Genomic DNA, 27,983 nt, shown 5'->3' on the forward strand with positions numbered 1-27,983 from the left:
GCACCATGGGGGCCCCGCTCGCGGTGGCGCTGGGCGCCCTTCACTACCTGGCACTTTTCCTGCAACTCGGTGGCGCCACACGAGCCGCCGGCCGCGCGCCCTGGGACAACCACGTCTCCGGCCACGGTGAGTTCGGTCGCCTCCCCCCCCCGCGGACTTCCCCACCCAACCCCACCCCGGGCCGCGCTGCTCCAACTTGGCCGCCCTGAGGCTTGAACCCTTGCTGGCTAAGGCTGACCTCTCGGGGCGCCCCCTGCTGGGGCCACAGACCCACCCTGGCACCCGAGCCAGGCCTGCAGAGGAGGGGGCTCCCGGGGTGCACCCCCACTCCCGCATCGGAGAAGCCCCTCACACACACTCACCCATCCACGCACCTCCACGCGGCACAGCCATTTGCCACCGGGAAAGGCGCAGAGCCACACTCGCGGCTTTCTCACACTCACAACTCCTGGCTTGCATCTGCACACGCCTCGGGTCCCCTCCTCACTCACCAGCACTCACACCTATGCCCACTGCACACACGCATCAAGCAGTGCGTCGTGGGCTCTCGCCCTGCCTGCTGGCACTCAGGCGCGCGCTCACACTCACTTGTGAACACACTTTGCTCGCCTACTCCTCTCTGCCCATCTGTGGGTTTAACCCCACAGCTGCCCTTGCCGCCTCCTTCCCCACCCTGCCCCGAGATTGCTGGGAAGGGCCTGGGGAGTAGGAGACCCTGCCTCTTGAGAACTGGCAGCCTGGAGCTGCGGCTTCCTCACCCCAGCGCCAGGCAGGGAGGGAGTCAGTGGGAGCCACTCCGAGGCACTGGGATAGTTGGGGTGCTGTTTCCAGCCCAAGCGGGGGGTGGCAGAGGAATGTTGCTTCCAGAGGTGGGCAGGAAACCCCTGCTACCTTTCCTTTGGGTACCCCCATCTGCATCGCTGGCCCAAAGGGACTGAAATGTGGGAGGTGTCCATTCCAGCCACCGTGGGAGCTGGGAGCCAGCATGCATGCCCAGCACGGGGCTCCTGTTAGAAGCTCCTCTCCCCATAGGAGCCCAAGTTGGCAGCAGAGTTGCATCGTCTGAGGCTGGCAGCTGTGGGGGCTCCCCCTGCTCCCTGACAGGCCCCGCAGTGGGCACTGGGGCACAGACGAAACCTAAGAACCCTTGTTCCAGCCATGCCTTGCCTGCGTGGGCTCCCAGTCTCGCGGGGGAAGCTGTGGCACCAATGCTGCCTGCTGGGGGCAGGGGGGCTGCACTAGCCTGGGTGATTTATTCCAACAGGAAAGAGTGAGGGGTGTGTGATAGACAGGGAGGTTTGCTGGAGCATGACGGACAAGTGGATTGCTCGCAGGGAGAAGGGGGCTTCCAAAGCCATCCTAGGGTCTCCGCTTTTGGTGAACTGCGACCCCCTGCACCCTCTGCCTCACTGCACCCAGCGGCACTGCTCGAAGAATCATTTGTGCACCTCGCTTCTCCCGGCGTGGCTGGAGTAGTGGTGAACACGGAGAGTTATTCAACTTATAGCTGGGGAAACTGAGGTTCAGGCAGGTGAAGGGAGCTGCCCAAGGTCACGGTGAAAGAGCGGCCGGGTCAGGACAGGGCCCAGGGGCTGTGGGGCGAAGACAGTGCTTCTTCCAGGACATTCGTCTCCCTGTCAGGTTCCCTCCCATTCAAAGGAAAACTACGAATTCCTCCCTCCCCACCTCCTCGCCCGGTCCGCTGGGTTCCTTGGAGTAGCTGGAACTTGAACACTGGCAGGCTTCTCCAAGGAAGGACTTCCCTGAGTTTGCAGCCTGAGAGGTACAAGGACTGGGGCTCTGCAGTCACCCATCCCTCGAGCACCAGACCCAGGATTTGGGTGCCACTCTGTCGCTCCCAAGGAAGTAGGGTCTGCCCTCTGTGTGACAGTCCCCGCCTGCCCCCTGGTGCCAGGTATGCAGAGGGGGCCAGCTCCCCCCCACCAGCTGTTCTCTCCCCTGGGCATCCTGGAGAGGGCCAACCAAGGCCCAGGGGAGGGGCTGGCTGCAGGGGCATCCTGGCTTCTCTCCTAGACCCCCTGTGTGGCCCAGAGCAAATGAGTCCCTCATCCCGGGCTCCCTCTGTCTCTTAAGAACCGACAGGCGGTGCTGCCCTGCAGGGTCCAGGCTGCCTTCGCCTGACATTGCTGGATTCAAGTCACCAAGTTGTAGCTGCCGAGGGGCCCCCACAGCTGCCCCTGTGCCGGGCCAAGTGCCTGCCACCACAGGAAGGGTTTGGAGCCACTCACTTAATCACAAAGAGAAACTGTTATTAATGATAGTGAGACGCGGCGAATAAGTGGGTCATGTCTAATAAGCCATTTGTGTTCAGGAGGAGAATACCAATTTGATAAAAGCTGTGTGTGCTGAAAAGGCTCAGAAATTGCTGTTTAGCAGATTGGAGCCTGATCGTTTCATTATTCCTGAGCTCCATGCGTCCTCAGCTGATTCAGGAAATGTGGCCAGGTCAGGAAGGTGTCTGTGTGTCTGGGGGCGGGGGTGGCGGGCTGGGGAGGGGCCCACTGAGCCAGCCGCTTGGAGGCTGGTCGCCACCCCAGCTCCGTCTGAGCTCAGCACAGCCGCCGGCGTAGTGCCTCCTGCCTGCCTGGCCCGGGCTGGGCAGAGGGAGAGCCCGCAGCCAGACGGGTCGGCAAAGACGTGGGTCTCCCTGCCCCTCTTCCTCCACCTTCAGTTGACCCACTCAGAAGCTTTGTCCAGGTGTGAGGAGTGAATGAGGAGTGAACGGTGCTGGTTCTCAAGAGGTGCCGGGCACTGGGGGGGCAGGGTGGTAGCCAGCACCTGCACACAGTAGGTGTTACATAAATGGTAGTGGATTCTTTCTGTATTAATATTTCTTTTCCCTTATCAGAAAAGGTTAGCTCCCTGCCGGGAGCTGAGCAGAGGTGGGGGGAAAGGGAGCCGAGATATAGGAAGCACCTACTGTGTGCTCAAGCCCCTGGCCCATGGTAACTGCCTCTGGCTGGCATCCCTCACGCAAGGCTGGTGTGGGCCACACGAGGAAGCAGGCTCAGGGGGCACCAGCGATTTACCCAAGGCCACAGAGTGTGTAGGGAGCCGGGCGTTCAGAAAGAAGGTATCTCCGGCAGCTCTGGGTCTGCTTCCTGCAGAACGGCTTGGAGGCAGACTGGCCCAGTGACCTGACAAAACTTCTTCCCCTACCTACCCTTAGCCCACCCTGCTCCCTTCCTTCTCCCCAGAGGACCCACAAAGCACCGGGGGCTCCACTGAGAGCAGCCCTCAGCTCATGAAGTGACAGCATCTTGCCAGTTAGGAGCAGGCTGCTGGGCCGGACTCCTTATCCAGTGCTCTTTCCAGAGCTGGACCAGGGCAGGGATCCAGGAGGCAGGGTCTTTTGTGAGGAGCTTTGCAGACCCCCAGCCTCAGAGCGCCACCCACCACTATGGAATTTCTAACTGTGCAGGCCTCAGGGTTCTCCCAAATCTGCTGGCCCAGGTGGTTCTTAATAGGATCCAGAACCTACAGTTTAATAAGCTCCTCATTCAGCCGTGCCTGATTGGAGGGGTGGGGGCAGAGAATTGTCGGGGTCTAGGGGCTGCCCTGGTTTGACTTCGCCTGGGAGGGAGAGTTCCACATCGGGGCAAGTGTATTGGATCCTGCGAGGAGCCCCAGGAAACCTCACGTTGCAGCCAGCATGCACACACACACATGCACACACACAGGCACCAGGCTAACACCTTCAATTATTAATACACCCCAATGCAGACAAAGGCCCTGGCTTGGCCGAGCGCTTCATCCATTGAGTGATTCCCTGTCCTGAGGTTCTGTCTGTGGTCTGTGACCAGCAGGGAGCAGTGGGGCACGGTGGGAGGAGGGGGGCGGCACTGGGCCATTTGGCAAGCAGTCTGTGCACTGAAAAATGACTCTGGCTTCCTCGTGTTCCTCACTGGACTGCTAGTATCTCACCATCAATAAGCCGCTGGTTTGGTTGCTGGAGCACTGAGAAAATTGAGTCCTGTCTTCCAAAGGTTGTGATGGTGAAAGTGCACTGGCTTTGGTCTCGGGCTCCGCGATTATTCTGTCAATTATGCCCATGGACGCTGTGCCTGGGGCTGTGGCGCCCTCCTCCTGCGGGGAACTGGCCCTCACGCACCGTCGCCCCCAAGTCCTTCACGCCAATTGGCTGTGACATCTTGCCCACCGGCTGCTCCCACAGCCTTTCCCCCAAACAAGGGGAGCCGCGGGCAGCCAGCTGGATGCAGGGCACTGGGCTGCTGCCACCGTGACGGCAAGGGGTGATAGACGAAGTCTCCCTGTGGCAAAGGAACAGGCAAGGCGGTGGGAGCCAGGCGAGTGTCCCCTCTGGCCCACCTGGCGCCAGGACAGGAGATGGAGCCCCAGGGAGGAGCCATCAGGGTCCCGCACACCCTGTCCCTCCCCACCTCCTTATACACAGAAGGACTGGAGCCCGGGGCCAGGGGGATCTGCCCCAAGCCGGCGGGGGGCTGTGCCCTGGCTGTGGGGTCACATGGTCCCATTCTGGGCGCGGAGAGGCAGACTTCTGGAAGCAGATGTTTATTGGGTGTCACAGAAGGACCTTCCTGGTCTCATTTGATTCTTACAGGAGCCCTGAGCGGGGGGTGGGGGCCTTCCCCAGGCCCCCAGTACAGATGACAAGAACGAGCCTTGCAGAGGCTAAGCGGCTGCTCACGGCCACACACCTGGCAGCCGCGGGCTCCAGCACCGGGGCTTGTAAAGCTTCGGTGCCCGAGAAGAAGTGGGGGGAGGCCTGAGGTCGCACGCTAGGGCGAGGCCTCAGGACCTGGCCTCGTGGTGGAGGGAGCACGCTGACTCCCATGCTGTCCACCTGGGAGGATGCCCAGGGCCGAATCCTGCACGTGAGAATAGTGACGGGGCATGCAGGGGAGGGGCAGGTGCCAGGAAGAGGGGCAGGGCAGCCTGAAACAGCGCACTGTTGGCGCTCCTGGACATGGAGGCGGCTTCCCTTGCGTCCGGGCTCCAGCGCAGTGCCCAGCCCAGGGAGCCGGCAGGGAGTGAAGGAAAGGATGGGTGGCCAGGAGGACCAGGCGTGGGTCAAATGCCTAAACTGTTGTTCACTCCAAGTTAATATATTTTTAAACATTCAAATAATTTTGTCAGGAATCCATGTTTATAGTAAAAAGAAATAAATAAATAAGTAATCCCAGCGTTGGAGCCCCTCCTTGTCCCTGTGGCCACAGCAAGGACGTCCCGGGATGGGCAAGGCTGAGGTCACCTTTCGATGAGCGGCCCCGGGCCCGGCGCCTTGGGGTGTGTGTGAGACCCTGTGGCCGTGAGGGTAATGGGGTTCAAGGGCAGTGCCCTCCTTCCTCGACCCCCAGGGAGTCTCCTCCATCAGAAAAGGGGAAGAAATTCATCCCCCCACCAGTCGGTGACCCTGGGATCCAGAGCCCATCCCAGCAGCCTCCGCGGTACTGCTGGGAGGTGAGGCAGGGGTGGGAGGCTGCTCCAGGTCCCCCTCTGGCTCCTCGAAGCCAGCGTTGGGGGAGTTCCTAGGTCTCAGCCCCGCCAGCCTCAGTTTTATCTCTTCCGCACCACACACAGGGCCTCAGCAAGATCGGGTCCTGCCTGAGAGGTGAGCTCAGGCAGACGCCGACAAGTGCCCTCCCCGTTCACAGTATGCACTTGCTGTATGCACTAGGAAAGTGGAGCCGGCACATCAGCGCTGTGGCTTCCCTGACAGAGCTGCTGACCACATGACAACTGGGCCGCCTGAAGCCGTAGGGTAGCTGATAGAAGCCACTGAGGACCTACTCGTGTGGGTGGTGCCCAGGCACTCCCAGGGATCCCCGTGTGGAAACCACTAGCCCTGGGGTGCCCCCACACACACTCAGGTTCTGTTCTGGGAAGTGCCTCCTAGTGGGGGCTGCTGTCCTGTGTTGGAGCTCCGTCACTGATGCCCGCTGAGCACCTGCCAGGGGCCAGGCTGTTAGGGCCCCTGGCGTTGCCAGTGCAGGGGGGAGACAATTCAACCCGTTAAGAACACGTGAGCATAACAAAGCTGGGCAACCTTCGGCCCGGAAGAGGTCCCTCACCCCTGGGGCACCCACTCGTGGGCTCCCCATCAGCAAAGGTCTGTGAGCTGGGCCCAACAGTTATCAACTGGAGGAGGTAACAGAGGGGCTGTCTGCCTTATTTCCCGAAGGGGCGAAGGGGCGAAGACCGGCGGAGTGGGCAGCAAAGCCAGAACACAATGGGCGTTAGCACAGCGCATTCACAAGGCAGCAGACACCAGTGCAAGGGCCTGGGTGGGCCACGAGGGGGCGTGATGAGGACGGATCCCTCTCAGTCCCCTGTGCTGTGTGAGGGTGGCTCCCTTGTGACCTCAGCCTGGAGTTCAAGGACTTTGCCCCCACTCCCTGCCTTGCTGGGTGGCTCCGGGCCTCAGTTTCCTCACCTGAATGGTGCCAAGTTCCCCTAAGCGCTGAGCCTCTTCCACCTTTTGTCCTGTGATCAGCAGGTGAGGATGAGGCAGAGCAGATGGTGAATTCCATCCAGCATGTGTGCCTGTTAACTCCGGGGCCCTCGGGGGTCTGGGAACCTACCCAGTGTCCTTCCGGCTTTTTCTCTGTGTCTGTCACTTCCCTCTCCTCCTCTCATTTACTCCTCACCCACCCGATGAAAGGGACACACCCATTTTGCAGACAGCCACACTGAGTCCTGGGGGGGGGGGGATGTGGCTTGTCTGAGGATGCACGGATGTCAAAGGGCAAGGCTGGGTTGGAGCCCAGCTTGTGGGCCCCCAGAGCTCCAGTTCCTGTCCTTGTGCCCTGAGCCTGGTGTGTGGGCTGCTGCTTTGTTTGGGGCCAGTGCCTTGTCTTGGTTGGATTCTCTTGGGGGTTGTGATGCTTGAAAGAGCATGGATCTGAGCATCCGGGCTCCTGGATCTATGCCCAGCACTGTTGGTGAGGAGAGGTGGGACCCTGGGCGCATGGATGGGGTCCTTGCATGTCCCTGCCTGGGTGAGTGCCTGCGTGTGGTTCCAGTCTGGCGGGCTGGGAGGAGTCTGGGTGGTCCTTGAACTGCCCAGACTAGGGGCCCAGCTGGTACCCTGTGTTTGTGGTCTTTGCTTCAGTGCCATCTGTACCCCGCTCCAGCCCCTCCAGACTTGTGTCTCGGGAAGTTTGGAGGCTCTGGGAACATCAGAAAGGTGAGATTGGGGCCGGGCCCAGGAAAGAGACCTGGCTCAGCGCTCTCACCTTCGGCCAGCAGTGCTGGTCTGTGGCCAGGGCTCTGCCCGCCCTTCCCCCGGGTCATTCTCTGCCCGGGTCTACCTCCCTCTCTGGATCTTTCTCTGCCTCTTTTCCTCTCTTTCTTCCTGTCTGTTGGCCTCCCCCACTCTGCCTCGCCCTGTCCCTGCGTGCCCCTTCCTCGGGTGACATCCAAGACCACTGTGAGAGAGCAGACCCTCAGTAAGTGCCTACTGAATGGATGCACGCATGGCCACGCGTGGAGTGGGCAGGGCCCTGCAGCTCGCAGAGAGCAGCGGCTCCTCGTGGAAAGCATGGCTGGCTCCTTGGAAAACTGCCCCCCCGGCTTTGCCTGCATGGTCACAGTGCCCCAGGGGAAAGCGAGGCAGAGGGGAGTCCGGGCTGGCCCTTGGACACGGGCGAGTCTGGCTGAGCCACGTGTGGATCCTGGAGCCCTTCTCCCCCCCGGGGACCCCTGGACAGCCTTGGGAACAGTGCTCCTTTCCCTTCTCCCAGCAAGTCCTTGGTGAGCATCTCAGGGACCAGGGAACAGAAGGGAGAATAGGAAGACAGAGACAGGAGCCCAGAGGGCAGGGTGCAGACCAGGGAGCCATCCTAAGCCGTCACTGTGCCCTGGTGCAGTCAGGGAAGACTTCCTGGGGGAGAGAGGCTCCTTCTGGGTCTGTAGCCAAAATCTGCCAAGGCTTAGAGGGGGGACTTTAGAGACCAGTACCGAGCCACGCCCGGCTGCCAGCTCTGGCAGGGGCCTCCTTTGGAGAGTGTGTATGGGTGTTCAGAAAAGCCGGCTGCAGCTGGAGCTGCCAAGGCTGCATGCCCGGGGCAGAGGCGGCCCTGGAAGCTTTCTGAGCAGAGCGGGGGCGTGGTCAGGCTGGTGATGCGTGGTGCAGCCGTGGCGAGTGGGAAGGGGGCGCTCCAGCAGGACTGGGGGGAGGGGCTGCTTCCTGGAAGGGGCTGTCGGCCCCCCCCCCCCGGCTCTCTCCCTAGGGTCACAGCTTCGTGGGGAAGGCCCCTGGGCACGCCTCCGCGGGCTGGCCTTGCCACTGAGGCTTAGCGGGGCAAGGGTTGGGCCCCACACCCTGTCCAGAGCAAGGGAGCAGAGCCTGGGCTGCTTTTCCCCCAGGCCGGCACTATAAGGGTGTCTCCTGGGCTGGGGGGTCTCGCCTGAATCCCCTCCGAATCCTGCTTGCTTCCCGGCGGGCGGCGGGTGGCGGCTGGCAGGGGCAGGCTGCGAGCAGACGGCAGGGTGTCTGCTTTGCTTTGTGAGGTTTAAAAAAATCATTTCCGGCCTCCGAGGCAGCAGCAATTATGGCCGGCTCGCTGGGGAGCTGTTTGCCGCCTGTCATCAGCCCCGGGAAAGGGTCCCTAATGGAGGCCCGGCGACTGGAGTGCCTGGTGGTGGAAATAGCTCCCAACAAAGGTGTGCTAATGGCCTCCCTGCGGGGGAGGGGCAGGCTGGCCGCTGCAGGGATGGGGAGGCCGCCCCAGGCAGGGCCCCCAGGCTGTCAGGCAGTGCCCCTGGACCCCGCAGTGGGGTGCCTGAGCCCCCCAACCCCGCGCTGCTGCCATCCCGCTCAGTGCACCAATGTCCTTCCTGGCACAGGGAACAAGGGTAAGTGCAAAGGCCCTGGGGGTGGGCAGAACCCCTTCAGCTCTCCGGTTCTAGGATAGTTCTTGTGTTTGGAAAGCTGGGGCCAGGCTAGTCTCACCTGCAGGGAGAAGGGGGAGGGGAGCCACGCAGGGGGAGGAATTGGAGTAGAGGTGGTATGGCTAGCAGCCTAATTCCCTCCATCACAATCATGCGCCCTGGGGCCTAGACAGGCGAGTGTGATCCTGGTGGATCCCCACAACCCCATTTTACAGATGAGGAAATCAAGGCTCAGAGGTCTGCCCACCACGAAGGGCGCTGGGATTCGAACCCAGGGCAGCCTGAATCTGGAGCCCCAGGTTTCCCAGACACCACTGGGCATGGGCAGTTTGACACAAGCCAGGTCCTGGCAGGGGTGGGGCCGCAGTCTCTCTCCAGAGGAGCATGGGGCGCCCGCCGCACTCTCCTCTCCTGCGGCTCAGCCCTGCACAGCCTGCGCTGTGCTCTCTGCCTGGCCCTCCCTGGCTGCAGCCTGAGGGCCTCTCCCACCCCTCAGTCCTCTTCGTCCTCCTCCTTCCTGGGCTGGGGTTCCCCCACTCCCTTCCTCTCTGGCTCTGCCGGCACAGGGATGGGGCCCTGCCTGAGCTCGGGGTCAGACGCTCACACCCCGGCCTCTCTGACCCCTCAGCAGCCCTGAGTTCCGGGGCCCACCCGCTGGCCCTGCAGTGTGCAGGAGGGTGACGGGAGCTGACATCTACACAGACATCAGGGTGCTCATGTTGCCTGGCCCCGGCCGCCCACGGCTTGCCGCACCAGCCCCTGCCTGGTCCTGGCTCCCTGCATGTTCCACGCTTGCCTTTCTCTCTCCACTCCCCCCTGCTCCCATGGTCCAGCTGTGAGGGGAAGAGGAGGCGGGAATTCCACCGGGGAAACCGGCTCAACTCCCAGCATCGTGCCAGCACCAGGATGCTTTGGCTCTCCTTAAGCCTGCCTATCTTTGTAATTCCACCGCTGTACCAGTGGCCTCGGGAGGCACTGCACCACCTGCCCCTGCTGCGGCCACACTGCCTGGTAGGGGGCCCCAGTCTCCTGCTCTCCCGGGAGCAGGCAGTGCCGCCTCCCGCCTCCCTGGTGGGGGTGGGGATTAGGCAGGGTATTTTACTGTGTTAAGAAGTGCCGACCGGTGGAAACTCAGACAACACTGACGGGCACTACAACGGGAGTGGGCGAGCCTCAAAAACAGCGTGCGAAGCGGAAGAAGCCTACAGATGACGCGGCTCCATTCACACCAGCTGGCCAGAGTGGCCAAGCTGCAGACACAGTGCAGGTTCCTGGCTGCGGGCGCTGGGGCTGGGGCTGGGGCTGGTGCTGGTGCTGGGGCTGGGGCTGGGGCTGGGGCAGTGCCGGGTGACTGCTTCCTGGGGACCAGGTCTCCTTTGGGGGTGATGAAAACAGGGACCAGGCCAGCACTGCGGCTCACTAGGCTAATCCTCTGCCTGCGGTGCCAGCACCCTGGGTTCTAGTCCTGGGTGGGGTGCCGGATTCTGTCCCGGTTGCTCCTCTTCCATTCCAGCTCTCTGCTGTGGCCCAGGAAGGCAGTGGAGGATGGCCCAAGTGCTTGGGCTCTGCACCCGCATGGGAGACCAGGAGAAGCACCTGGCTCCTGGCTTCGGATCAGCGCAGCGCACCGGCCGTAGCGGCCATTTGGTGGGGTGAACCAACAGAAGGAAGACCTTTCTCTCTGTCTCTCTTTCTCTCTCACTGTCTAACTCTGCCTGTCAAAAAAAAAAGGGGGGGGGGACCAGACAAGGATGGTGGCCCCACAACATTGTGAATGCACTGACACGTTCATTTTTGTTTTATTTTAACATTTGTTTATTTGAAAGGCAGAATGAGAGAGAGAGAGAGAGAGAGAGAGAGAGAGAGAGAGTCTTCCAGCCACTGGTTCACTTTCCAAATGGTCATAATGGCCAGAGAGGGGCCAGGCCAAAGCCAGGAGCCAGGAGCTTCTTCCGGGTCTCGCGTGTGAGTGCAGGCGCCCCTACTTGGGCCACCCTCCACTGCTTTCTCAGGCGCATTAGCAGGGAGATGGATTGGAAGTGGAGTAGCCGGGACTCGAACCAGCAACCATATTGGATCTGACACTGCAGGCAGAGGCTTGCCCTTTATACCACAGCAGCGGCCCAGCATAGCGGTTAAGATGCCGCTTGGAATGCCTGGGTTCGAGCCCTGGCTGTGCTCCCAAGTCCAGCTTCCTGCTAATGCACTCCCTGGGAGGTAGGCAACAGTTCGAGTGCTTGGGTCTCTGCCACCCACATGGGAGACCCGTCTGGGTTCCTGGCTCCCAACTTTGACCTGGGCCAGCTTTGGCTGTTGTGGGCGTTTGGAGAGTGAATCAGTGGATAGGAAATTTCCCCCTCTCTCAAACTAAATAAATAATAAAAAATAAATACATATAATTCAGCAATGAGCGGCTCTCACCAGTGCGCACTGTGGGTCTGTAGCATCCTGTACACGGAAGCAGACTTTGCACCTGCGTTAGTTCACGTAATCGCCCAGATAAGTCTCTCACAGGTGACCCAGGTGGGAAGTGCAGCTCAGAGAAGTGCAGTCACTCACAGAAAGCCACACAGCTCTCTCCGGAGAGAGCAGCAATTTGCATCCCCGCCCCCACCCTAAACCTTGGGCTCCCCCCTCCCCCAGGCTCTCCCTTGCCTCCAGGTCTCCTCCCGGCTTCAGCCTGCACACCAACACTTCCTGTGCCCTGGGGAGGAGCCTGTGCTGCGGGAGCGAGTGAGGCCTGGGATTGGCCAGGACAGGAGGCTCCTGACGGGGGTGTCCGCCCCCCTCCAGCAGGGAGCCCAGCTCCCGCCAGGGGCGATGTTGCCTTGCTGGCTCCGATGTCATTCACAATTCATGAATCCTGTATTCAGTTCCGGCATACATTCGTGTTTGCTTTACTACAGAAGTAACATTTTTTTCCCCATTTTTCTGGAGTGCCAGTTGATGCCTCAGGAAACTGCTTGCCTGGTGTGGGCCGCGCGGACTGCAAGGGACTCATTCATTCGTCTCTGTTCGTTCGCTCTCCGAGTAGCGTGGCGCATGCCCTTGGCTCTCCTTGTCCCTCAAGTAACTGTTGGTCCCCACTCCCTGAGCAAAGCCTGGGGAACCTTAGGGTGAGTGAGCCAGGACCCGCCCCCAGAGCCGGACCGGAAGAGGCTGTGGGCAGCTGACAGGTGCCTGGCAGGAAGGTCCTCTGGGTTTGGCTCAGCAGGAGCAAAGCCTGAGAGGTGGGATCGCACCAGTGCCTGCAGGAAGCCTGCATGCCAAGCCCCTTCCGGTCACCCTCGGAGACAAATCTCTGCTCTGCACCACACGCCCGCCCCTCCCTCGCCAGGCTCCTTTGTCAACGAGAGAAAAAGGACTTTGCAGCCCGGTCCCCTGGGCTGGCCCCTTCCCCAGCTAGAATTCCCAATGCTGCTGGGGTTTCATGGTGTTTATTTTTACAGCTGGCCTCCGTTTATGGCAAGTGATGCTGATTTTCTGTTTATGGCCGTCATAAAAATCTCCTTTTAAGCTGGATTTATTTAAGTAAAAAGAGAAAGCTGCTTTGAAAATACATATGAAGTAAATAATACGACAGCTGGGCAGGGGTCCCCTGGAGACGGGGTCGCTGGCCCCCGGAAGCTGCATGTAGGAAACCCACGCTCCCGGATGCCCTTCCCTTTCCCGGTTCCTGTGTAGACCCCAGGCAGCCTTCGAATCCAAGCGTGCCCCTCCAGTTAGAAGGCTCCCCGGCTCTCCAGGAAGACAGGGGCCTGTCTTTCCCCTGGGTCGTCCAGAACGTGCACCTCCCTCCAGGGATCCTAGATGCAGCTTGTCCTGCACAACTCTAGGGGGCACTCGGATTCATGGCCATGTGAATAGCGCACACGCTGAGCAACTGGCCATGGCGGTCCAGGCCTAGTCTCAGATGTTGTTGGTGTGTTTGTCTGACCCTCCCTGGGCGATGCATTGTGTGGGGCCTGACTCGGGGCCCAGGCAGTGGTTCCGTCAGGACGGATCGCTTCTGTTTCTTCTTGCAGGGAGGACTTGACCCCCCGGTGCCCACGCAGGCACTCATCTCGCCACCAGGGCTCGCTGGGTTCCTCAAGCTTTTCAACAAAATGCCTTCCTCTCTTGCTTGTCCACTTGCACTCGCCTGTTCCAAAACGAAGCACCCTCGCTCGCCCTTGCTGCAGGCAGCCTGGCAGGGGCTGCCCGGGAGGAGCCGGAGAGAACGCCCAGCACCTGCTTCGGGCGCGTCCCCGGGGAGGAGAGGCCTCTGCTGCAGGCCCTTACACAGCCAGCCTTCCTGGGTCCTGGGGGTCCCTGGCCCGGGTCTCTGGGGTTGCGTCCCATGGAGCTTTTGTGTGTCTTGACTTCAGGAGCCAGGGAGATTTGCAGGCAAGTGATCTGCAGCCCGTGAAATGCAGGAGCAACCCCTTCTTAGGCCTGCTATTCAGCCTGGGCTAGGCTTCTTAGAGCTGACATGGGAGGGGCTTAGGAAACCTTTGCAGCAGGCTCTGGGGTTGAAATGCTGTATGACTACAGGCACTGTGTGTGCTCCCTCTCTGAGCCTTGGTGCGCCCTCTGTGAAATGGGGCTCATCACAGTCCCTCCTCACCAAGCTCGGAGAGGGTGAAATGAGGCTTCGTCTTCGTCTTCCTTCTATTCTGGGCCTGGGCACTGCAGCTGCTGGCAAAGGCTCAGGGGACCGTGGCCACCCCTTGCTCTGTCTGTGTCATCGGGGGAAGAGTTTGGACACTGGGGTCCCGAGGTTGAGTCCCAGCTCTTGCCCCAGCTTGCCGTGTGGCCCACAACACAGGTCTCTGAGCCTCAGCCTCCCTGCCTGTAGTAAGAGGCCGCGACCCCAGCCCTGCAGGGTCTGGGCACGTGGACTTGCTGGTGCACTGGGGGCCTCCAATGCAAAGGACGGAGCCTCGGTAGCAGCCGCGGCCCCTCCCGACACCATCGGCCTCTGTGTGCTGTCCCAGCTCACTGTGTTTTACAAGGGGATCCCTCAGTCTGCCTGGCTGCCGGGCTGGGGGTCTGTCCCCTTGGCTGGGCCCAGGTGGGCCAGGTGGGCTTGGGCAGCTGCTGGTCGTGAGGGCCAGCAGCAGGGGCCTAATCCTGCCTGCTCGCCTGTGCCCCTTCGTCCGGCAGGGGAGGTCCCCAGGTCACCTCCTGCCTTTCCCAGGAACTAAACCCGGTGACTCAGGTCGGGGGCCACAGAGCGGTTGGTTCCCTGCAGCTGATGGGCGGATCCCGGCCGGGATTAATTAATACATCGCTCCCAGTTAAAAGCAGAAGGAAAGAAGGTGTTGCATTCAATCAAGCCCCCGTCTCCTCCCCTCTCCAGGGAATCCTAATTTGTGGACTTGAGTTTAATTGTCTTCTGCATAAGCCCAGCCCGGCTCAAGCCCTGGGGCTGGAGAGGAGACGGCCTCCTTCTCCAAAGTCGCTAATTACTCTGCGCTCCTTGGGGACCAGCTGTGCGGTTACCTGAGCAGGCAGGGAGAGTTCAAGGGCAGAGGAAGTCAGAGGCGGGTTTTGTGGCCCACGCTCAGCGGTGATGCTGACGTGGGGATGGGGGCTGGAGCGAGGGCTGCCCGGGGATGGTCCAGAAGAGAGGGGCTCCTGCTGTAGACGCCTCTGGAGTTGGGGTTCAGTTTAACCGTAATCTACTCTGTGGTCTCGGGCAAGTCACTAAGCCTCTTTGGGGTTCAGCTTGCCATCTGAAGAGCGGGGACAGTGTTGGTCACACGTCCCTCCCAGCGTTACGGCAGCAGCACGAGGAAATGGGGGCTAAGGGCTGGACACTGGCCAGCACCAAGCAGACTGCCCGCATTTCTCATCCTCATCACCACCACCGCCACCATGCGAACAGGCAGCGCCGGCCTTCCGGTTCCGGGTGTTGAAGTGGCATCCTAGCTCAGAGTTAGAGGGAACCAGAGCTGCCCGCTCGCGGTGGAGGTGAGAGGACCTGTGGGAGAGGGGTGCAGAAGGGCGGTGCCCTGTGGCTGACCTTGGCCTGATAACTCAGACCAAGTCCTGGTGGGGGACCACAGCCCTGGGGCTGCTGCTCAGACCTGGGTTCAGATCCAGCTCTGGGTGACTCTTTTCTGAGCCTCCCCTTCTTCACCTGTCAGATGGGAGGGGATCTGAGAGTATTCAAGACCCTGTCTGTGTGGCTGGCATGCAGTAGGGACGCAATAAATAGAGTGGACAAGTTCTCTTGTCTCCTTCCCGCCTGTGCTCACGCCGTTCCCGCTGCCGGGTGTGCTTTTCTCCTGGCCAGCGGCTGCACCCACAGCCAACTCCCCCGCCTCCCACGGGGCCTGATTCTCTCCCTGTGTCCCACCCAAAGCCCAGCTTTGAACAAAGCCCTTCCCTGTGCCCTAGAGCTGAAGTGGGGGCAACGCCTCCTGCTGGAAGCCTTCCTTGATTGCCTGGGCCTGTCCAGGCCTTTGCACTCACATGTGTCACATGACTGCCTTGCTGGCTGACCCTGGGTGCCCACTTGGGACTGTTCCTCTTAGAAAAAGCTCTGCAAACAAAAGGGACCTGAGTCTCCCGGGAAGAGCACGAACTTGGGAGTCAGGTCTGGGTTCAGATCCAGAGCCGAGCCGCGGCTGCCTCTTCTGAGCCACTGGGACCCGAGGCTGCCACCGTTTACGGCCTGCTAGGACGCCTGGCGGGGTGGCCCTGTGCACTGGGGGTGTGGCTGGTCCAAACGGAGGCGTGCTGTGAGCTCGTACAAGACACTCTGGATTCCAAGACTCAACACAAAAAAGAATGTAAAATGTCTCGTTAGAATTCTTGTTACATCTTGAAATGATAATTTTTTGATATCATGGGTTAAAGAAAATACATTATTAAGATTAATTTCACCAGGTTTTTTTTTTTACTCTGTCTCACGTGACTGCCAGAGAACAGAATATTCCACGGGAGCCTGGCACGCAGCGTGGCTCCCGTTCTGTTTCCGCTGGGCAGTGCCACCAGTGGCCGCATCAGCCTCCAGGCTCCGGTCTGCCTGGGGTTGGCGGGGCCTGGGGCCGGGCCCACTGACCCAGCACTGCCTGCTCCGAGCCTTGCTTCCTGCAGGAGTGAGAGGAGCTTGTGGCCCCGTGTCCGGGTGGGGTCTGTGCCCAGGGAGGCTGAGCCCCTCCCCACTTCACCCTGGCAGAGCCTCCACCAAGCGCAGCTCACTCTGCCCTTCCTGCCACCAAGGGACCCAAACAAACTTTCCTGTGCCCCTGCCGCCAGGCGTGGTCCCCAGCTGGCCCATGTGTCTGTGTGTGTGGAGGTGCAATGTTGAGCCCCGCACCCAGCCTGGCTCTGCTGACCTGGGCTGAGCAGGGCCCTGCCCACCCGCTTTAGCGGGGGTGAGCGCTCTGGTTTCTGTGGCTCAGGCAATGGCACTTGGAGGAGGTCACGGTCCTCTGCTCCTCACTGTCTCTCGCCAGCGGGGTTGCACTGCTTTGTCACCTCGGATCCAATGAGGGGCCTCACCGCTCTCCTCCATCCCCACTTTGCAAAGGCGCTGGGCAGAGGGACAGGCATCAATGTGGAACCTGGTGTCCTGGGCAAAGGACTCACTCTGATCGCCTCCTGGCTGCTCCTGGTGACCCAGCTTCTCCATGGCCCCGCCGGGCTCTGCTCAAGTTGTCAAGCAGACATCAGAGAAGGCTCTAAGGGCTGGGCCTGGCCCAGGACACACGGGGTGAGGCCCCCTTGGCACCTGCGCCTCTGCACCACTGCCCACCCATCTGTTCACTCATGCACCCATTCATTCATTCACAAAGTTCTTACTGCACATCCGCCCTCGGCCAGGCCAGCTCTGGTGGCTGGGGATCAATCAATGGACAAGTCAGGCAGCGTCCCTCGGGTTCCGGAAGGGCGGGCAGACAATAAACACACAATAAGTATATTCGATATGCCGCTACCTACAAGTGGCTATTTTCATTGATGTTTAAATGAGTTAAAATGAAATAGAATTAAAAGCTCAAGTCCTCAGTCCCATTGCAAGCACTCAGCAACACAGGTGGCTGCTGCCTCAGCTCAGATGTCCACCCCTGTGCTCATTCCAGAGCGTTCTGTGGCCGCGCTGACCGCGTGGGCAGGCGAGGGTGGCAGCGCAAGCCCCACTGAAGAGGCGAAGTCTGAGCAGAGTCCTGGAGTACGGGCAGGAGGGAGCCATGTGGGAACCTAGGGGAGAGTGTGCCAGGTGGAGGGAGCAGTGAGTGCCATGGTCCTGAGGTCAGGTCTCCACTCCACTCCACTCCACTCCACTCCACTCCACAGGTCCACTACTCTAGGACCAGCAAGGAGGTGGGACTAGGGAGCTGAGTCCCAGCTGACCCCAGAGCCGAGCAGCCTGACAAGGAGGGCCTCGCCCGCCTCCCGAGCCTGGGCTTTTCTCTGGGCAAAAGGACAGCACGGGAAGCATTTTGGGTAGAGAAGGCACAGGACAGGCTTGTCTGGCCCACGTGCACCTGGCTGATGTTTTGAGACTAGATGGTGGAGGAGGCAGTGTGGAGCATGACAGTGAGGTGGTCCCCGCACTGTTCCAGGTGACAGGTGATGGCGGCTGGGCCCCATGGGGAGAAGGGACTGGGTTCCGGAAATCCTTGGCAGGTGCACCTTCAGGGTCTGCTGGGCGGGGTGCTGGAGAGGGAGGGAGGAGTGGGGGAGCCGAGGATGCCCAGGTGTGGGGTGGGGTGGGGAGCCGGGATTTGCCTCCTGCCCAGTGGGGGCAAGACAGGCCCAGGCCCTGGCTGGCTGTGTGAAGGCCCCCCATGCACACCCACACACACATATACACATGCACCCACACACACATATACACACGCACACACACATATATATGCACACACATATACACAGGCACACACATACACATGCACCCACACATATACACATGCACACACATATACACACGCACACGCACACACATATACACACGCACACACACATATACACACGCACACATACACACATATACCCATGCACACACATATACACACGCACACACATATACACACGCACACGCACACACATATACACACGCACACACACATATACACACGCACACATACACACATATACCCATGCACACACATATACACATGCACACACATATACACACGCACACACACAGGCAGGCAGGCTCAGCTCCAACAGCTCAGACTCGTTCTCACCAAGCAGGCTCTGGGGGCCTGAGAGGGTCTGGCCCTTCCAAACTGCCCGGGACATGGGGAGCCCTCGGGAGATGCTGTGTAAACCTTTGACCTTGGGGCTCAGGGATGCTTCATTCTCTGGAGTCCAGGCACCTGCTGCTCAGGTGAGGCTGCACACGGAACCCCTGAGCAGAGCAGGAAGGGCAGAGCCCCCAGGGGAGCTCCCCCACACCCAGTGCCCAGCACCCAGAGCCCTCAGGCTCTCAGGGGAAGGGGACGAGGCAGGGACCACCTCCCCAGCCCAGGACTGCCTGTCGTCCTGTCCTGAGCTTAGCTGAGCAGGGAGAGAAGGGGCAGGAAAGGCCCCTGGGGCTGGGGTCAGCATGTTGCTGCTCTGGGCAGGGCCACCAGGTTGTGAAGGGAGGGGTGGGGAGGTGGAGCTGAGAGCAGTCCCTGGGCGAGCGAGCCGAGCCTGCCTGCGGTTTCCCCCGCTGTTTCCCGGGGAGACAGTCTCCCTCTGCTGGGAGGGTGGAGACAGAGACAGAGCAAGGTAGGGCGGGGCCAGGCCCACAGTGTGTGTCGGGGGGGACTTGTTTTCTTGGTCACCTGGCGGCATGGAGGGGACATGCGGGTGGGGCAGGGCTCCTCTGGGGATCCTGGAGACACCTGCTCTGGGAGTTGGGGAAAGCCTGGGTGCCCTGAGCGGACAGGGAACTCTAACTCCACCCCACTCACCTGGAGCGCCCATCCACACAGGAGCTCTGTGCTCCTGTTCCAGAACTGCCACAGGCGGTGGACGGGCGGGCGGTGGGGGCCTGCTCACAGGTCAGACCGGAAGTTGATGGGGCAGAAGGTCCTGCAGCCCCACCTGGAGCCTGGGTCCAACAACTGGGGTGTGTTGGGAGGGTTCTGGGCCAAGATGCCTCCGGCTGCTGTGTCCTGGGGCTGAGAATAATCCAGAGGTGGGGGTGGGGCGCTGAGGGGGCAGCGACTGGAAGAATCTAGACGAATTGATGAAACTGGCAGCCCCCTCCCTGGCCACCAGGCTTCCATGCCAATCCAGCCGCCTCCACTCCGGCATCCCCCGCAGAGGCCCGGCTGTTGGTGTGGCACTGGGGCCCGGGATCTCCTGCCAGCTGCCTCTCTGCCACAGGCCCTCTCCTGGCTTCACCAGCTCCCCAGGTGCCCGCCTGGCTCCCTGGGGAGCTGCCCCTCCCTCCAGCCCACTGCTCGCAGCGCCCCCTCCCCCTGCCCCCCTGGCCAGAGCTCTGCACGGGGATCCTTCTGTTCCCGGGCCCTGGCCATGACTCCTCTGTCCTTCCCACAGCCCTGTTTACAGAGACACCCCATGACATGACGGCGCGGACGGGCGAGGACGTGGAGCTGGCCTGCTCGTTTCGTGGCAGCGGCTCCCCCTCCTACTCGCTTGAGATCCAGTGGTGGTATGTGCGGAGCCATCGGGACTGGACCGACAAGCAGGCCTGGGCCTCCAACCAGGTATGCCCCTGGGAGATGCTGAGGGGCTGGGGAAGTGCTGGCCCGGGCAGGTGTCTCTGCCCCTCCATCTGTCCTCTGCGGCCTCTGCGGCCCCCATCTCCTCTTCCTCCTGGGGTAAGGGGTTCAGCTGATGATGGGGAATAAGGCACCACCCCGAGTGGAGGCTGAGCTCCTGGAACTGCTGCAAGAATGGCCTTCCCCTTGGGGGTACAGGTGGGGAAACTGAGGCCAGAGGGGCAGAAGCTGGCTCCAGGCTACGCAGCAGCATGGGTCTCGGGACTCACTCTCCCCAACCCGTAAGCTGCACGGACAGTGGTTTTGTATAGGGCCCTGAAGATAAGGGCAACGTGGTTGCTCAGTTCATTCCCAAGTTCACTCACAAACAGGCCCCCAGCACCCCAGCCGCTGCACCGGTGCTCAGCTCTCCACGTGTACCTGCTCACGTGGACACACCTGCTACCGTGGATGCTGCGTGTGCCCTGCCTGCCCGCCATGCCCCTGCCCACAACTCTGCCTGAGGGTTTCTCCACACAGCAGTGTCTGCTGGCCAGCAGGGCAGGTGGGAGGAGCCGGGGAGCAGCCCCCAACCCCACACAGACAGGGTGCGAGGATAAACACCCCAGCTCCCAGTCCCTCTGCTGGCAAAACGGAGGAGTGCTCCTCTCTCTCTCCCAGCAGCGCCCAGCGTGGAGCGGGACTGAGCTGCACCTGCCGGCAGTGCTAACTGCTGGGTAGCAAAGACCTCCCAGGACTCACGCCCGCCCTTTCCACTCACATTTCCCCACTCCTATTTCCTGGAATCTCCTCCCAGATAACCCATTTGCTCCTGAATCGTTGCCTCAAAGTCAGGTTTTGGGGACTCCATCTAAGACGCGGGCATTTGTACACACGGGACACGCCTGCGCCTCAGCAATCTATGAACACGGGGAGTTGCACACCTCCATGTGCACGCAGCAGGCGGCCCCCACATTCCCCTGTGCTCCCGCGCACAAGGACACAGCAGCCTGTCTGGCTCTTGGGGGTGGCCAGCCAGCCACGCACAGCCTCAGAGACCTCCAATGGCTGGAGAAAGAGTCGCAGGTGTTTGTGATAGGATAACGCCAAGGTCAGCTTGCAAGGGCGTGGTACATGGGCAGGGTTCCCACGGCATCTTCCCCAAACACACGTTCACGTGTGTGTGTGTGAACACCGGATAGCACAAACATTCATAGACAGACACTCCTAGAACACACCCAGCAGGCTCTTACCTTTTCTCCTGTTCATATAAGGTCCCCTTAGGCGGCTCAAGGCGTAGCAGGAGCAGACGGTTTTCCAGGTATCTCTTTTAGTCTTGTGCTCTGACCCTGTCCCCACCCCCACCGTCCTCTGAGTGGACACAGAGAGCGGAGGGGCCTAACCCCAGACCCCTCCGCCTCCCCCTTCCCCACCGCCCCCATCACATCTGTAGTTGGAGCCTCAGCTCCTGCCAGGTCCCCGCCCCACCCCCACCCTGCTAACACCTTGTCTCTGCTCTCTCTGCCCCTCCCGCTCCCACTAGCTAAAGGCATCTCAGCAGGAAGACGCAGCACAGGACGCCACCAAGATAAGTGTGAGTTTTGATAATGACTGCTTGCCCGGGCGCTAATGGAGGATGCAGCTGTCACTTAAAAAAATTGGTTTTGGTCCAGGGCAGCAGGCAACTTGGGCCAGAAGACGGAGGAGGAGAAAAGGCGAAGGGGAAATGGTCTGGCTCTGTGTTTTAAAAGCCAGAGATTTTTCAAGTTCATTGAATGACGGGCGCAAAGAATGACACAGGGAGGGAAGACGCGCTCCCTGCTGTCGGCCGAGGCTGTGTGCGCCCCAGCGCGTCCTGCCTCTCGTGCAGCATTTTTTATTTGGGGAAGGAACAAAATCAGTGGAGCTGAGCCGGCTTTTTCTGGCTCATCATGGCTGACTGCTCCGGCGTCTCAGGGTTGCTCTGGTGACCTGGCTGCCAGGGTGGGGCCTTCAGGACTGGCTGGAGCTTTGGGTGCGTGACTCCTGGAAGGCCGAGCAGTCACCCGTTCTCCAGGTGGGGCACAAGGGGCTCAGGGGTTCGAAGCCTTGCCAGAGGTCACCCCAAGGGTGAAGGGTGTTGCTGGGGCCTGTCTCCGGCCTACTGCTGGGGCCCAGCAGTGCTCTGGGAGTGATGGCTTTGGGGGGATCGGACACCCAAAGCCGGGCCTGTGAGAGGCAGGCAGGACTGAGAAAGGAGGCAATGGTGGAGGGAAGACGGAGGAGAGGGGGCCGACCTGGGGATAGCCATGGCCCGGGGAGCAGGCTGGACTTGTGCGTGGGGCTGACGTCGGGAGCTGCAGCAACTCCCTGGGAAAACGCGGGTGCCCTTGGGGGCACAGATGTGCACGTGTTAGAGGATGGGGCGGGGGGGTGTGACCTCTCCAAACTTGCTTTTCTCTGCTTGGTTCTTGCACAGATTTTTCAAGCCTTTGTGGGTGAACTCAGGATGCCATGGCCAGTTAGATACAGAGAAACCAAACGAGAGGCCATGGTATAGCGAGTGGGCACAGGGGGACGTGGGGGCGAAGGGCCAAGGTAGGGCTGCTCTGGCCGCGCCAGCAAGAAGAGGACAAGCACCTGCCTTCAGAGCGCCCTGGGCGCTGCCTGGCCCGGATGCAGGCGGGGTCTGGAAACTCAAGCCATTTCCAGCTCCAGCTCCCGCCAGTCCACTCCACACCGCCATGCTCTGCCGAGCGCAAGCCACGTCTGGGGCCCCATCTCGTGCCCAAACACCCATTGGTGAAGCGCTGGCAGGCGGAGACCTGTATGAATCCACACCTCCCCCTTCCTCCCGACTGTCTCCCATGATTTTGTTGGGGGTTAAGGAGCAGCTCAGGAAAGGAGGGAACAATCTAATTGACTTGAGGATTTGAAGTTGAGGCTGCTGGGCCCTACTTGAGGGGAACGCGCCCATGCTAATTAGTTAAAGAAACCAATGGGCTTGGCGTGATTGTGTTGGAACTCCCCCACGCGGTGCATTCCCTCTCCAGCCAGCAGGGGCGCTGCGGGGCCGGGGTAGGAAATGCACAGTCCTGGGCCCAGCTGCTCCTGCAGACAGCACCACACAAAGGCCTGCTCTTAAAGACACAGACGCAGAACCGGCCAACATCTGTGAGCAGAGGCACGCCTGGGTCCGGCCGTCTGAGAGGGTTCAGACTTCTCTCCGTGGCATTTTCCCTTCTGTTGCACCCACTCATTTCATCCCAGCCACCTCTACAGGAGGGGCCAAGCCTTCGTCCATTTTAGAGGTGGGGCAGCCACGGCCAGCCCCACTGCCCTGTTCCTGCCAACCTTGGCGGCCTTTCAGCTTCCCGGTCCTTCCCGCCCCCAGGCCTCTGCACAGGCCATGCCCTCTGCACCAGAACTGGTCAGCACCGGCTCCCCTCTCTCTTCCTGCAGAGCTCGGCTCAGGGAGCCACCCGGGCCCTGTGCTCGGCCAGTGCCCCTTGCTTCTCCCCGCCGGCTCTGTTTCCGTCTGTGGTTACCCCTCTGTGAGTCTGCTTCCTGTCTGTCTTCCCCCAAGGTGGGGAGCCGGGGAGCTGGGACTGTGCGTGGTTCACTGTTGCATTCCCAGGGCCCAGCACAGAGCCTGGCAAAAAGTGGGTGCCCAGTAAATATTTATCAAGTGACTTTCACACACACACACACACATAGACCCAGACCACATCACACACATACACTCACACCACGTCACATACACTGTGATGCGGAGCCCATGCATGTACATGTATGTGCACAGGTATGTATATATGTGCACACACATGTACATGTATGTACACAAGGTCCCAGCTAGGGACCTTGGGACCTGAAGGATCCAGGTTGTGTAACCACAGGGGGTCACTGAGCAGGCAGGGATCCAGGCCAAATATTCCCATGTCTTTTTTTTTTTAAGATTTATTTATTTTCGGCCGGCGCCGTGGCTCAACAGGCTAATTCTCCACCTAGCAGCACCGGCACACCAGGTTGGGGTGCCAGATTCTGTCCTGGTTGCCCCTCTTCCAGGCCAGCTCTCTGCTATGGCCCGGGAGTGCAGTGGAGGATGGCCCAAAGTGCTTGGGCCCTGCACCTCATGGGAGACCAGGAGAAGCACCTGGCTCCTGGCTTCAGATCAGCGTGGTGCGCCAGCCGCAGCGCGCTGGCCACGGCGGCCATTGGAGGCTGAACCAACGGCAAAGGAAGACCTTTCTCTCTGTCTCTCTCTCTCTCTCACTGTCCACTCTGCGTGTCAAAAAAATATTTATTTATTTGAAAGGCAGAGTTACAGAGAGGCAGAGATCTTCCCTCCGCTGGTTCACTCCCCAGATGGCTGAAACGGCCAGAGCTGGGATGATCCAAAGCCAGGAGCCAGGAGCCAGAAGCTTCTTCTTGGTCTCCCATGCAGGTGTAGGGGCCCAAGTACTTGGGCCATCGTCCTCTGCTTTCCCAGGCCACAGCAGAGAGCTGGATGAGAAGTGAACCAGTGCTCCTGTGTGGGATGCCAGTGTCACAAGTGGCAGCGTTACAAGTTGCACCACTGTGCCACAGCGTCAGCCCCTGGAAGCTTTTCTTTGACATCTAACTGAAGTCTTTTGAGCTAGAATTTGGGTCAATTTCCTTTAATCCATTTCCAAGTAGAGATGATCCCCAAAGGCCCAATTTTAAGATAAGGTGAGAATTTCCACACATGTTCCCCTTTCCTGGGGACTCCATCACCACCAGGTGGTGGCTGGGATCACCCTAAGCAGAAGACACATTGGGAGGGTCAAGGTCACACACAGTCCAGTGTGCAAGGTGCGCATTAATCCAGTGGTCACCATGATAAATAGAAATATGACAACCGTGACCATCAAAATGAAAGCTGCCCTGGTCTCTGAGAGCTGCTAAGAGGGGACTCAAGCTAGCCTGGGGGCCGGCAGGCTTCCTGGAGGAGGTGCCATCTGCAGCGAGAGCACGGATTGTGGTGGAGGTGGTGAGGGGTCTGTAGGGAGTCAGGGGTGTTTTGAATGAGCTGTCTGTCGCAGAGGAATGGCCAGGAAAGGGCCAGAGTGGTTTTGGGAGGAGGTTGGGCTCACTGCCTAGACAAAAGAGGCCAGGACCCTGTCTGGGCCAGTGTGGGGAGTCTGGATTCTGGAGACAAGAGGGAGGGGCCCAAGGATGTTCTGAGCAAGACCCGTGGCATTCTGGGACGGGCTAAGCCGGAGAGGAAGGAAAACAGGGACAGTGAGCGGGCAAGGTGTGGCCGGGCAGGTTAGGCCATCTGGGACCCAGGTCTGGAGAGCCCTGCCTTGGTGGGGAGGGGTGGAGCACCCGCCAGGGAGCTGCAGGGCAGGGACCATGTGACCCCTGCTCCCGGGGCTGCATCTCAGCCAGGAGGCCAGGATGGGCACAGGTGGGCATGGCTGGGAGGAAAGAGCTGGGCCTAGGGGTGTCCCTGCTGCGCCTGGAAGGGTCTGAGCCGGGGGTGGGGGTGGGGTGAGCGGGAGGAGGCCGAGCCTGGTCGTGCCGAGGACTTGGCCTTGTCTCTTTCAGCGTAATTAGGTGCTTAATTGCACCGCGAAGGCCTGTCGATGCTGAGCCGCAGGTGATGATGATTTACCGCCGGGCCGCCCCGGGGCTCCCTCCCCGGCCTCTCCAGCCGCACTGCAGGGCTGGGCCAGGGCTGGCCATGCAGCCTGTGAACGCTGAGACCCGGCAGGCTGCTCCCGCCGCCCACCGTGGGGGCTGGGAAGGCAGGCCTGGAGTTTCTGCCCACCGTGGCGAAGGCCTGGTGTCTGTCACCAGCTGGGCGGCCTTGGGAAAATCCCGTCACCTCTCTGATCCTCGGCTTCCGTACCCAGCCCGTGGGGGGCCTAGCAGCGTCCGCCCAACATCTCTGGGTGAGCAGAGCCCCAGCGACACCCGCATCAGCCCCGCTCCTGCTGCCTTGGGGTTGATTGATTGCCCTCTGCAGATGGGGGCTGGAGGAGACTGTCACCTTGCGCCCTTGTCCTCCGTGCGGCTTCTCTGTTAGACTGGTGGGCATTGCGGGGGTCCACAGCCGGCCCTAGGCACGCGGGAAACTTTCCTCGAATGAATGGGTGAATGCAGCCAGAGAAAGCCAAAGCTGGGGCACAGGAGATTTGGGGGGGGGGCGGTGCCAGCCTCCAGCGCCTGCTCCAGGCTCCCTGTCCCCTCCTCCTCTCTGAGGGGGAGGAGCCCTTATTTCTGAAGCCACCTGTGTCTGCTGGGAGGGAGGGGGTCCCGGGCTCAGTGGCCCCCTCCCCGCGAGCCGCTGCACATTATTACTCCATTAGCGCCTTGTAGGGCTGACAAATGAAGGATAATTAATATCCGTGAGGGAAGCAGATGTTGAGGTGATTCGCTCCCGCTGCGCACTTGCCGCGGCATCTCCCGCCTCCCCGGCAGGACCGCGGGACAGCTCCGCACCCTTGCTCCGAGGTGATGGAGTTGGCAGGCAGGAAGGGGTGGGCTGCAGCCAGGCCTGGCACTGGGGAGGGGCCACCGCGTTCACGGCCCCCACGCCAAGAGAGGCTGGTGGCACTGGGAAATTCTGCCCATGGCCCACCTTGGTGCCTCTTGCTGTACCCATAAGCCCCTGTTTTCCCGCCACTTGGGAGATGAGGATCAGCGTGGCAGGCTTGGTGTGCGAGAGAATGGGCCAGGCTCCCACTGCTGCTCACCTATCCAATCCCCAGCGAGAGCCTTAGGAGCCCTGCTGAGGCCCGGCAGCTCTGGGGACCCTCTGTGGGCCTGTCTCAGCGTTTGGAGGTTGAGTGCCCGCCCCTGGCTGGGTGGCTTTTCCTTCTGGAGTCTCCGTGTCACTGTCTGTAAAGTGGGCATCCTCACGTGTCTGTGACCCATGACGAGAAAGCGTCTGCCGCTGGAGAAAGAAGGAAGTGAGGCGAGTGCGATCCTTGACGCCTGTCGGTTGTGGTTTACCGGGCGCTGAGCTCTGCACGGCGACATCGATCCGGTCCCTGCTCTCGCCGAGCTTACGGTTTAGGGAGGGGGAGAAACCCAAACCAAGTCAACAGATGGGTGGCTCGAAACGCTCCGCCAGCGGGAATGGACAGGGAGTTGAGATCATGAGTGGGCGTCAGCAGGGGAGACGGGGACGAGCCCCCGGGCAGCCCCAGAAGCCTAAGCAGAGGCCGTGGGGTCAGAAGAGCGCCACACCAGGGAGCTGATGACAAGCTGGCCGGGGGGAGCCCGGGCAGCCTGGTGAGCCGACTGGTGGTCCTGCTGGGCCCGGGCAGGCCTACAGCGCCCTCCCGCGGCCCCTGCTCCCCTCATCCCCGCCCTCGCGTGGGGCAGGGGGACCAGCAGGCCGTCCCACCTGACCCAAAGCTGGGCTTCCTGCTCTGGGCATTGGGGGCCGCAGAAACAGGAAAGCTGGCGGCCCTGCCAGTAGAGCGCGGGGCTGGGAGCCGGTAGAGCCGGAGGGTGGGAGGATCCTGGGGTAAAGCTGGGATCCCAGAAATGAGGCTTGATCTCTGCTCTCTGCGGGAGGTGGGGTCGGGCGTCTCTAGGGAGGGTGGACACCCCTTCCTCCTCCATCCCTGCTTATTTCATTTTTAAACATTTATTGCTTTGAAAGGCAGAGAGACAGAGAGGAGAGGTGGCGGGGGCTGGGGAGGGTCTTCCATCCACTGGTTCCCTCCCTAAATGTCCACCAGAGCCAGCCTGGGCCGGGCTGAAGCCAGGAGCCCAGAACTCCGTCCGGTCTTCCGCATGGGTGGCGGCAGCCCGACTACCTGGCCCGCCCACTGCTGCCTTCCAGAGCACTGCTAGCAGGAAGCTGGAGCTGGGAGCCGGAGCTGGGCTCAAACACAGGCACTTAGATACGGGATATGTACAGGCGTCCTATTTGGTGTCTTAACTCTGTGCTAAACCGCCCCTCCGCTCCCGGTGTTTCAACTCCACACACAGCAGAGACTTTTTCTGGGCGGAGTTTTGCCAGGAGGTTTTTTGACAGCTGCACGGGGGTCCCGGGCATGGTCCTGTTCTCAGGCAGCTTCCCCTTTGCTGTGTGACTGAGGCTCATGGAGACATTCAGGTGTGCGCCCTCGTGGGCGTGGCCCCGGGCCCACAGGACCCCACACCGCCCAGGCGGACAGGTCATGGTTTTTCTGTCGCCCCCAGGTGGTCAAGGTCGTGGGCAGCAACATCTCGCACAAGCTGCGCCTGTCCCGGGTGAAGCCCACGGACGAAGGCACCTACGAGTGTCGGGTCATCGACTTCAGCGATGGCAAGGCCCGGCACCACAAGGTCAAGGCATACCTGCGGGTGCAGCCGGGAGAGAACTCGGTCCTGCACCTGCCCGAAGCCCCTCCAGCCGCGCCTGCCCCACCCCCCCCCAAGCCAGGCAAGGAGCTGAGGAAGCGCTCGGTGGACCAGGAGGCCTGCAGCCTCTAG

General features: G+C 60.9%; 1 protein-coding gene across 1 annotated transcript; it reads left to right on the forward strand.

Annotated features, from left to right (window-relative positions):
- Positions 1 to 5: 5 nt before the first annotated feature.
- Positions 6 to 27,983, forward strand: VSTM2L (V-set and transmembrane domain containing 2 like). The gene is made up of 4 exons (XM_062202352.1): positions 6 to 126; positions 19,384 to 19,553; positions 21,091 to 21,141; positions 27,711 to 27,983. Exons 1-4 carry the CDS (start codon positions 6 to 8, stop codon positions 27,981 to 27,983), a joined length of 615 nt encoding a protein of 204 aa, XP_062058336.1.

The sequence above is a fragment of the Lepus europaeus genome, chromosome 10 (assembly GCF_033115175.1).
Source record: "Lepus europaeus isolate LE1 chromosome 10, mLepTim1.pri, whole genome shotgun sequence".
Taxonomy (NCBI): domain Eukaryota; kingdom Metazoa; phylum Chordata; class Mammalia; order Lagomorpha; family Leporidae; genus Lepus; species Lepus europaeus.